This window comes from Rhinolophus hipposideros (genome assembly GCF_964194185.1).
Source record: "Rhinolophus hipposideros genome assembly, chromosome: 13".
Taxonomy (NCBI): Eukaryota; Metazoa; Chordata; class Mammalia; order Chiroptera; family Rhinolophidae; genus Rhinolophus; species Rhinolophus hipposideros.
In genome coordinates this window covers 31,861,265-31,873,355 of record NC_138059.1, presented here as the reverse complement: position 1 = coordinate 31,873,355, position 12,091 = coordinate 31,861,265, and the positions used below count along the sequence as shown (strand labels likewise).

General features: G+C 35.8%; 1 protein-coding gene across 2 annotated transcripts in view; it reads left to right on the top strand.

The window, feature by feature from the left end:
* SPAG1 (sperm associated antigen 1) overlaps positions 1 to 12,091 on the top strand; it is a 57,072-nt gene that overhangs the window by 4,387 nt on the left and 40,594 nt on the right. For both annotated transcript variants that reach the window (XM_081070809.1, XM_081070810.1), the window contains exons 3-7: positions 978 to 1,137; positions 6,719 to 6,844; positions 9,708 to 9,772; positions 10,838 to 10,947; positions 11,548 to 11,653. In XM_081070809.1, coding sequence (XP_080926935.1) covers positions 978 to 1,137; positions 6,719 to 6,844; positions 9,708 to 9,772; positions 10,838 to 10,947; positions 11,548 to 11,653 — 567 coding nt within the window. The remainder of the gene's footprint in view (positions 1 to 977; positions 1,138 to 6,718; positions 6,845 to 9,707; positions 9,773 to 10,837; positions 10,948 to 11,547; positions 11,654 to 12,091) is intronic.

Below are 12,091 nucleotides of genomic sequence, written 5' to 3'. Positions count from 1 at the left end.
GGAAATCTGGGGTGGGGCCCAGGAGCATGTGTTTTTAGTGAGTGCCTAGCTGATTGACATGCAGATGATCAAGGGACCCCACTTCAAGAAACACTGCCCTGTGCCACCTGTTTTGGTTTTCATTGTTTTCCTTTTTGTTTTTCTCAGCAATGTAATAACATTTCCATTTATATTTGGTCAAGGACTGATACAGAAAATGACAAGTTTATGGGATAAAAGATTGAAAGCCACAGTAATAATGTTGGTTCTACGAATTTCTATGAATAATTTAATTAAATTATATTGCATTGATTTGGGTTATTAATTTAATTTGAAAATGGGATTTATTTCTACTTTTCTAAAAATTTAAAAGTAAACAGACCCACAAGAGAAGAGCAAAAGATTGATTTTCCTTAAAAAACACACACACAAATGATGAAAAGGATAGATGTCTCCATTTAACTCTCTAAGGAAGGAATTTTGTTCCTTGAATGGTTGAATTTAGAGGCCTGTGTTTCTAAACTGTTCCTCTGCTATTTTCTCATTTTCTTCCTATCTCTTTGCGGGGAGTGGGGGATTAGGGTGACGGTGCCAGGAGCTTCTCCTAGGAAAGGAAATCTAAAGTCTCACTTTCTGCCTGTCTCTAATATTGAATTTCCATTTGTAAGTTTAAAATTACATTATGTATGAAATGAACGTGTGACAGAGGAGAGAAAATATTACTTATTCAACTTTTAAAGTCTGTTGATGGAAATTTGTGTCTTTGGAGCTCCTTTTTTTCTTTCGTTGCGTCACTGTATAGATCAACAGATAATAATGGAGGTTGTGCTGGCTGAGGAAGGTGAGTGGGAGGCCGCAGCCCATCCTTCCACCTGTGCAGGGGCAGTCTTTGAGATCTCTGCAGAACCCCTGGGCTCCATGGAACCCAGCTTGCAAACCATTGTTCAAGATGATCTCTACATAAAGTGGTAACACTAAAAGTCTGAAATATTTTAAAGGTCTGGTGAGGAAGGATATTATCCAGAACTTACAGAATTTTGTGAAAAACACCTTAAAGAATTGGCTCCAGGAAGTAGAGCTTTGAGGAAAGACAAACCTGCAGCGACAGCATCCAGTTTTACAGCAGAAGAATGGGAAAAAATTGATGGTGATATAAAGGTATAGAGTAACACCAGTTTTTGTGACATTGTCCTGTTGTATATATGTCTACTTCATTTATCTGAAATCCTAGGCATCTTTTTTTGTCAGTGAAGGGCTTCTGTTGGTAATTACTTAGGTCATATCTGTTTCTTCTTACATCTAGGAGAATACGTGTGTATGCATGCGCATGCTCCCACACAAGTGTGTATTTTAAATGATGGAATAAATGGTTCCATGCTATGAAGGAACCATTTCAATCATCTTATATAAGTAGTGTTATATAAACATGTTTGTTTATAATTTTTTTGTACTGCCTGGTTATTCCCTTGCAATAAATTACCACAATTCAAATTACTTGTTCAAAAGATTTGAATGTTTTTAAGGTTTTTGAAACCTATTTCTATATTTTCAGAAAAGTTGTAATGTACCCTTTTACTCTCCCACCAGTCGTGTATAAGAATGCTCATTTTCAGGTACCCTTCACTGGATACGGTAATAATTTTTACATGTTTTAATGAATTAAATTGTTGAAAAAAATGATAGTGGTTTTTCTTTTGGTACTAGTAAAGTTAAAATTTTTTTCATTTATATGTCAATTGAATTTCTTTAGGAAATGGCCTGCTTGTATCTTTACTAATTCCTTTTAATTAGCTGTATTGAGCTAAATTTACATTTAAAAATTAGGAATTTTATGGTACACATTTCCCTGAGTTTTGACAAATATATACGCTAGAGAACATTTCCATTACCTCTAAAAGTTTCCTTATGTACTTTGCGGTCAATGCGGACCCTGCAGCCTGGTCTCTGGTAACCACTGAACCGCTATCACTATAGATTTGCCTTTTCTAGAATTCAAATAAATGTAATCATACAGTATGTTGTTTTTTGTGACAGGCTTCTTTCACTTAGCATAATACTTTTGAAATTCGTCTATGTTGTTACATGTGTCCATAGTTTGTTCCTTTTAATTGCTGAGTAGTATTGAATTGTATAGATATTACAGTTTAACCCTTTACCTGTTTATAAACAAATGCTAAAATGTTTTCCAAGTGTCAATTCTGCCAGTAATTGATAAAAATCCCTGCTGTTCTACATCCTTGTCAACAAGTAATATTGTCAGTTTTGTTCATTTTAGCTATTTTATTAGGTATATAGTGATATCTCATTTTGGTTTTAATTTGCATTTCTCTGACTAAAGAGGTTGAGTGTCTTTTCATGTGCTTATTTGTTATCAACTTATCTTTAGTGAAATGTCTTTGAAGTCTTTCCCATTTGAAAAAATTCGATCGTTTATGTTCTTATGGAGTTGTAAGATACATGTTCTTCATTAGATAAATCGTTTGCAAATATTTTCTGATATTCTGTGGCTTGCTTTTTCATTTTATAATGGTGTCTTTGGAAGAGCAAAAGTTTTAAATTTGGATGAAATTTTTCTTTTTTTCCCCCTCTTTCTTCCACCTCCCCAACCCAATCCGTTCAAGCCGGTGTTTCTCAGTTTAGTTGTGTAGGACACAGCTCCTTGGCCCATGCTGGTATTATGAGCCTTGCGCTCCCCTCTGCTGAGGCCAGTCAGCCGCTCACAGCAGCTTATAGCAGCTCTCGCTGGGTGCTGGCTGGTGGCCACTCATGGCAGCACACAGCAGCCTGCGGCAGCACACAGCAGCACACAGTAGCTCATGCTGGCTGCCGGCCACTCATGCTGGCTGCCGGCACTCATGACAGCACAGAGCAGCCCGAGGCAGCTCACGCCCTCCCAGCTCCAGGGAGAGCTGTTGTTCACAATCTTAGCTGTAGAGGGCGCAGCTCACTGGCCCATGTGGGAATCAAACAGATGGTCTTTTTTATGTATTTTATTTATTTATTTATTTATTTATTTATTTATTTATTTATTTATTTTAATTTATTAGTTTCAGTTGTACAAGACAAGGTAATACTTAGACATTCATCATTTATATCCCTCACACTGTGAACCCCCCTCCCCCCATCCACTATCCCTCCGACCTCACACTGAGCCATCACATTATATATATAAAATTATAGTTGGCATTCATTAATGTTTAGCTTCTGGTGTACAGTGCCATGATCAGGCATCCACATTATCTCTGAGGTGGTCTCCCAAATAGGACGCATGTCCATCGGATACCCAACAAAATCTTTACAACATTATAGAATACCTTCCCCAAATTAATTTTCAAAAAACCCTGAGGCCATCTTGTGGTTACCAGCTGCTTCCTAATCCCTTCACCTTTTTCCCCTTATCGCCACCACCCCACCCCCGCCCATCTAACAACTCTCAGTTTTTTCCTTTTTGTCCCCAAAACTGTTTCTGATTAGTTCATTCACTTATTCTTTTCTTTAGATTCCGCATATAAGTGAGATCATAGGGTACTTGTCTTTCTCTGTCTGACTTATTTCACTTAACATAATGTTCTCTAGATCCATCCATGTTGTTGCAAATGATAAGATTTCTTTCTTCTTTATGGCTGCGTAATACTCCATTGTATAAATGTACCACAGCTTCTTAATCCAGTCATCGACCGATGGGCATTTCGGTTGTTTCCATATCTTGGCTATTGTGTAAAGTGCTGCAATAAACATAGGAGTGCATACAGATTTTTGAATTGGAGTTTTGGATTTCTCCGGGTAGATGCCTAGGAGTGGAATTACTGGATCATAGGGTAGTTCCATTTTCAGATTCCTGAGATACCTCCATACTGTTTTCCATAGTGGCTGCACTAATCTGCAATCCCACCAACAGTGCACTAGCATTCCCTTTTCTCCACATCCACGCCAGCATTTGTGAACAGGCAGCCTTTGGCATTAGGAGCACAGCGCTCCAACCGCCTGAGCTACTGGGCTGGCCCCAAATATTTCTTTTAATAGTTTGAGCTTTTGTGTCCTACTTAAGAAATCTTTGTCTAATCCAAGATTCCTATGTTTTCTACTATTAATCTTCTAGAAAGTTTATAGTTTTAACTCTTAAATTTATGTCTATAATCTGTTTTATTTTCTGGATATGTGTGTGTGTGTGTATACACACACATATATATATACACACGTATACAAATATATGTCACACACACACATTCATGCATACTAATCTAGATATCCAAGTGTTCAAGCATCATTTAATAGAAGATTATCGTTTCTTCATTGAACTTCTTGTACCATTGTCAAAAGTCAATGGACCCAGTATTCTGGGTCTATTTCTGGACTCTGTCTATTGTTTCATTAATCTAAATGTCTGTCTTTACTCCAGTACTTCATTGTCTTGATTACAGTAAGTCTTGAAATCAGATAGTGCGTGTCCTCTGACTTTGTTCTTTTTCAAAGTTTTTTTTTTGGCTATCCTAGGTCATTTGCTGGCCAATTTCTACAAAATAAATTGCTTGTATATGGATTGGGATTGTGTTGAATTTGTGGATCAATTTTAGAAGAACTGATATCTTAACAATATTGAGATTTCTGATCCATGTGCATCATACATTTAGAGACCTCATTTAGGTCTTACAGTTTTCAGTGTATACTTCTTAGACATTTTTTGTTAAATGTATTCTTAAGTATTTAATATATTTTGTGCTATTGTAAGGTTAATGTTTTTTAATTTCAATTTTTTTTGCTCATTCTAAGTCACTCCAGTTATGAAATTGGAGTGAAAACTCTAGCCTGAAAACTCTAGGCTGTCAAGAGAGGCAAATGTAAGACTTACCTCATTTGTTTCCCTTCTTTCAACGATCATTGTCCTGTGCTACCTATTGTCCAATGTCTGAAAACCATTGTTTCATATATTTTATTCAAGTTTCTAGAGTTTAGGCAAGACAGTAAATCTAGTCCCTGTTACTCTGTCAGAGCCAGGAGGAGAAGTCCCTTTATTGATTTTTTTCTATTATTCATTTGTAAGAGTTCTGTCCTTTATGCTTGTATTTTAAACTTTCCCTCAATTTTTAAATTTTCCTTTAAAATTTTGTGTATAGTGTTATTTAATATTTATTAATTTTTATGTAATCACACCTCTTGATTTTATTCTTTAGGATCTTTATGTTTGTCTTATACTTAGGCAAAGTTTCTTTCCACCAGATATAAATTTTACCTATATTTTCTCAGAGTCCCTTTATGTGGTTTCATTTTGCTTAAGAAATAAGTTTTTAAATGACCTCTGGAGAAATAATTCTTTTTTTGTTTTTCTCTCTGTTATTCACATTCTTCTGGGGTAAATTATGTGTTTGAAAACAATTGTGAAGTAATGTCTTCTCTAACTCAGAATGCTAAGTTTTAAAAAACTTTCAACTTTTTCATTTTACCATTTGATTGACTTGAATTTGAAAATCTAGTAATTAATCTATAAGTTAAAATAGCAGTTTGTGTCCAGAGTTCTTTGGCTCTATTTTCTGAGGGGCACACCACCTACTTTGAGTTGCAGAGCCTGCTTTTGTCCCAACTGTTATTTTTTGAGTTAGTCTTCTTCTCATCTCCCTTTATTTCATACTTTCCTTGCCACTTCTCCCTCATTCCCCATTTACTTTTCTTCCCTTACTGTTTTTCTTTTTCTCCTCCTGTTTCTCCTGTTTGCCCCCTTGTCATCTTTCCTGCCTCCTGTATGGAGAGGACAGGTAATATAGTTTATTGCTGCATCCCAGTGCCAATTTTCAGAGTGTTTCACAAATATTAGACCCTCACTATATAAATTCTATAATAAATAATATAATTTCATGGATAATAAAGAACTCTCTTACTCAGGTTTTTCCTGGCACCTGTGACAATTCAGTTTAATAAACATTACTGTGCACCTATTATGTGCCAAATACTGTGCCATGTTCTTCAATCACAAAGATGAGATTACAACAGTCTCTGCCCTCAAAGTGAGAGAGATGAACAATAAATAGATTATTTAAAATATTTATGCTAATACATGAAGGAGGAGCATTTTCAGCCCCACCCAGAAGTTCAGGTAATGATTGCTGGAAGAGATGATGAATAATAAGATCTTGTAAGATAAATAAAAGTAGTAAGGGCAACAACAATGTGAATATACTTACCCATACTGAACTGTACTCTTAAAAATGATTCAGATGATAAATTTTATGTTACATGTTTTTTCTCACAATAAATAAGTAGGAAGGGTGTTCCAAGTAGAGAGAATGGTATGATCAAATTGTCATGATTATTATGCTAAACAAAATAAGTCAGACACAAAAAGTCAAGAACCATTTGATTTCATTGGTAGGTGGTATATAAAACTGAAAACAACAAAGGAACAAGACAAACAAATGAAGAAACAAAAACTCATAGACATAGACAATATTTTAGTGGTTACCAGAGGGTAAAGGGGGAGGGGAATGGTAGATTAGGGTAAAAGGGATCAAATATATGGTGATGGAAGGTGATCTGACTCTGGGTGGTGAACACACAATGTGATATATAGGTGATGTGTTACAGAATTGTACAGCTGAAATCTATGTCACTTTACTAACAATTGTCACCCCAATAAACTTTAATTATTTTTTAAAAATTGACCTATGGAAAACTTTGATGATGTAATTAATGGTTAATTATTATTCCAAACTGCATATTTACCTTCATTTTTCTCCCTTCATCTCAGAGTTGGGTATCAGAAATTAAAAAAGAAGAAAATAAAATACACTTCCATAAAACTGAAACATTTCCAGCAATGGAAGAAAATATGCCTCCAGTTCGTGGTTCAAACAGCTGTCTTCATGTTGCCACAGTAGGCCTTTTTGTGTGGAATGTGGGTGGTAAGGGCGGGGAGGTTGTTATTGTTTATTAAGAGAGCTATCTCAGTTTAATCAGTGTGACTAACGTGCGATGTCCTTTAGGAGAGCTGGGGAATGCTTTCATCTGGTCATGTGCTGTTACTTTTTTGACGAGGCTGTATTTCATCACTTGGAAATCAAAATGAAACAGCTTTTTCCTTTGAAAACTTTCATTTTGGGATTACTGCCTTTCCTCATTTTTTCTTTTGTTCTTCTGTCTCTTCTGTTCTGACCAATTTTGATGAGCACATAAGATCAAATTCAGTGTGTGAGAATTTCAGAGAATAATTTTATGTATCCAGTAGAGGCAGAGAGGAAATAGTTCACTACATAATTAACTATGGATTTAAAATATTAAACAGATATTTTCAAGCGGTTATAGATGTCTTTCCTTTGTTCAGTGCATGTTTTTTCCCCCTTATCTCTCGCCCCTTTTGATTACTCCTCTGTAGGTGATCCCTATTTTGTCATTTAGACCTCTCCTTTTTAACCCGTGGGTTCCATACCTTGTTTCCCCGAAAATATCACCTAACCGGAAAATAAGACCTAGCATTATTTTTCAGGATGACATCCCCTGAACATAAGCCCTAATGCATCTTTTAGAGCAAAAATTAATGTAAGACCTGTCTTATTTTCTGTGAAAGACGGTAGATAAGGGGCCTGTTGGAGTTCCAGGTCCATTTTGCTTAAAATTATTTTAAGTTGAAACTGATCTTCTTGGCATCCAACTGATCCTGATGTTACAGAACTTAGCCCTTGTGTCCTGGGCTTTCATGTGGATAACACATTCCATTTCCTCTGCCCTACTTTTTTTTTATATCATTTCTACCTTAGTCTCTTCATTCTGGGTTAACTCATTCTTGTTTTTCTCACCTCTTCCTTGAATCCTCAGTTTTATTTAAAAAAACATCCATATCCCTTCACCACTCTGCCCTTGATAATTTACCTTCCAGGATCTTTTCACTCCCTGTTAGGAATTACTCAGGTAAGGTTGCCACTGTCTGTAACCAGTGAATTTACATTCATGGAACACCCATTATGTGCTAAGTTTGTGCCCGGAAAATATAACAATGAATAAGACTTAGTCTCTGCCCACAAGGGGCTTACAGTCCAGTGGGGTAGATGGACTGGTGGTGTTGTAGTTCTCACAGCATGGTCTGTGGACCCTGGTCGTCCCAGAGATCCTTCCAGGGGGTCCTGAAAGTCAATGCTATTTTAAAAAATAATGCTACTGCCTTGTCCTTTTCACTGTGTTAACATATGTACTGAGGGTAAAACTGGTGGTACCTTAGCACAAATCAAGGCAGTGGCACCAAGTTGTACTAATAGTCATTGTATTTTCCACTGCTGTGCACTCACAGTAAAAAATTCCAACTTAACAAAAATGTCTTGGATAAAACAGTAAAACATTCTTATTTTATTAAATCTTGAATCTTGAGGGCACACCTTTTTAACATTCTGTATGACAGAAATGTGAAGCATGCGGAAAGCACTGCAAAGTGAAATGTTATTGTTATCTCAAGAAAAGCACTTATATGATTAAGTTGCTAGCTTAAGTAGCCTAGCCACTTTTTCCTGGAATAATTTTCATTTGAAAGAGTGACTGACAGACTGGTTATAGAAGCTTGGGTTTTTGGAAAACACTGTATTAAAAATGAATGAAGTGGGCTTGTCACTTCAGGGAAAACCACTGACAATGTTTTTTACCAATGATAAAACCTGAGCTGTCAAGTACAATTCAGCGTATTTCATATTCTTATGTGGCTCTTGAATATCTGCTTGTGACAAAATAATTTCTCTTTAAGGGGCATACTTAAAGACTTTTCTGATGAATTCCATGAAGATAGTAAAAATATGATTTTTTGTATAATGAAATGTATGAATATTTGAAAGCTCTAAATGAACTAATGAACAATGAACAATGCACAATGTTCCAAAACTGTGCATGGGTAAATGATCCATTTAAAATGGTTTCAGATTATGACTTTTAAGAAACTATTTGTGAGCACAATGGCTATCGTTGCTTTCTTTCTATTCTCTTCTGGTGCTTGCAGTGGGCATGTGACCTAGGGTGGGCCACTTAATAGCACCAAGCTAGTGTTTGGACTAATCACAGTCCTTCCCTGGGATTTCTATAACTAAAGATGGAGAGGAGTCACTCTCCTTTTCCTTTCTGATTGGAAGTCCTGTGAGGTTATAATCTCAGACTGCTTGTGGCCATGCTTGCTACTACATGGAAATAACAAGTAGCCAGCAGGGAAAATGAAATCAATAGGCAGAGAAAAGCAGAAACTAGGGACGGGGAGAGAGGGAGAACTGGAGAAAGAGAGACCATATGATTCCTTTATCCAGCAAAATCCCTGCCCTTGCATCAGTTTGGTTACATAAACTAATAATTTATTCTTTGTAAATAGAATTAGTGCAAGTTGGGTGTCTGTCATTGCAAACAAACCAGCTTTGACTAATACAGCAAGTAGTTATTCTCTAATACCTAGGTTTTAAAAGAATGAATGATAATTTAATACTTTTTAATAAGAAAATCACTAATAATCACATTTCACACATAAGTTTTTAAATTTTATATATGTACTTAAATTTCTGTCGATTACTCCTGAAATTAACTACGAATTTAAAATCCTTTTTAAGCCTACTGATATTATGTTAATAATTTTAATATTGGGGTTATAACTTCCAGGGTACCTATTTTTCTTTCTATTCAATTTGTATATCTTAATCTAATACTTCACATTGCATTTATAGTAAAGCCTGCTAATCTTATATTACATATGTCTCATAAATATGATTTTATTCTTTCAGGAAAAATGTTCTAAAATTAGATCAGCTAAAAAGAAAATTCCGAGGGATTATGCAGAGTGGGATAAGTATGTTTTGTATTTCCTTATGTATAACATCACTGAAAAATTCTCTATCATAGAATACTACAGTAATTTCTTTTTCTTTTTCCCTCCCCACCCCACACTCCGGTTCAGGCCATTGTTTCTCAGTCTAGGTGTGTAGGACACAGCTCCCTGGCCCAAGCTGTTATTATGAGCCTTGCGCTCCCCATAACTGAGGCAGTTGGTTGCCGGTCATTGGTCGGCGGCTCACAGCAGCTCACGGCAGCTCTTGGCTGCTGGCCACTCATGCTGGCTGCCAGCCACTCACACAAGCCATCAGCCACTCATAGCAGCACACAGCAGCCTGTGGCAGCACACAGCAGCCCACGGTAGGACACAGCTGCCCACGGCAGGACACAGTAGCTCATGCTGGCTGCCGGTCACTCACATTGGCCACCAGCCGCTCATGATGGCACATAGCAGCCCAGAGCAGCACAGAGCAGCCCGCAGTAGCTCACGCCAGCCCAGCTCCAGGGAGAGCTGTTGTTCACAATCTTAGCTGTAGAGGGTGCAGTTCACTGGCCTATCTGGGAATTGAACTGTTGACCTTGGCGTGAGGAGTATCGCACTCCAACCACCTGAGCCATTGGACCGGCCCAATAATTTCTTAATTATTATGAACCTGAAAATATCAAGAGTACCAAGGCATTTCAGTAGAGTGCTAAGAATATATGATCTAAGCACTCTTGATCTTGTTTTTTCATTAAATAAAAATCTTGTGTATCCGTTTGTTTCTAAGAGCAACCCAAAATAACTAATGCATTCCTTATACCCATCTAATATAAAAATGAACAAAAATTTTAAATTGAGAGAAATTTGTCACATTTTAATTACAAAGTTCTGAACAGTTTAGGTTTGATTAATATTTAAGTTCTCACTAAATTGCATGGTTTCTAAGACAAAATACAGATGACTTTTGATGCAAACCTATTATGAATTTTTGGAATATATGTTTAAAGTCACAATGATGCAAATACAAGAATAATAATAACAAATTTTGTTTTTACTGCTTATATTGTACTTTTTTCAGTTTCTGTTATTTTTTTTAAGATTTGATGTGGAAAAGGAATGTTCAAAAATTGATGAAGATTACAAAGAAAAAACGGTAGTAAACAACAAGTCACATTTGTCTAAAATTGAGACAAGAGTAGACACAGCAGGTAATTGGGAAAAAATAAAAATAATTTAGTATCTCTAAATTTTTTGAATTACAATAAAAGGTATCAAACGAGAAGACATTCTCTTTAAGTGCTGCAGATTTCCATTAAAAGTTTATGGATTTTTTCCTCAAGTTGACCACTTTCAACAAATTCATATCTATTCTTCAACTACTTAATTTTATATGAGTAATAGTTATACTACTTAAATTTAGTAAAACTTAAAAATATAAACCTGTTTTTTACTGTAATTCATTTTTTTTATTTCTTTTTTTGTTGAATCCTTTTTTCCCTTCAAATACCTCAATTTTGTGTCTTTTTGCCTCAAAACAAAAAAGATGGAGCAGTTTGTTTTCATTTGAAGTCCATAGGTATACAGCACCTTTAAAGAGAAACAAAACCAAGCATAAAAAATTCTAGACCATCAAAAATTGTGAATGGTTAAAAAAAAGAAAAGAATCATTCTTAAACTTAGGAAACCTTATATTTTCTTTTATTTTATAATTTTCTGCTTCTGTTAAAATAAGCGTTCTTGGATTTAAGTTTTTTAAAAATTCTATTAAATTATATTTTAACGTACAGCAGATAAACATGTATTTCTAGGTCTAACTGAGAAGGAAAAGGATTTTCTTGCTACTCGTGAAAAGGAAAAAGGAAATGAAGCTTTCAACTCCGGAGATTATGAAGAGGCTGTGAAATATTATACAAGGCGAGCAGATTTTTAAATTGTAGTTGAAACTTTGCTATTTAAAAACTGACAGTGTTTAAATTTAATTGTTGAAGTGATATAAATGAGCTAAATAGTTTGTCAGAATCACTCAAGATATTGTACTTGTGGTTTATCATAAATTCACTTGTGTTTGCTTTGTTTTTTCAATACTTTTCTCACAGCTCCCACCCATCCCCACTTTTGACAGAGGTCCTAGCTTTCCTATTTTATAGAGAAAATAGAAGCCAGCTAAAAGGAACTTCATAGAAAGTCCAAATAGCATAGAGGTTAAGAAGTCAGGCTGCCTGGATCTAATCCTACTATTTAGGCCTCTCACCACAGGGCCTTTACATACGCTGGGTCCTCTGTCTAAAATACTCTTCCCTACTCTTGTTATCTAGTTAATTCTGATTTATCCTTCAGGTTCAATTCAGGCCT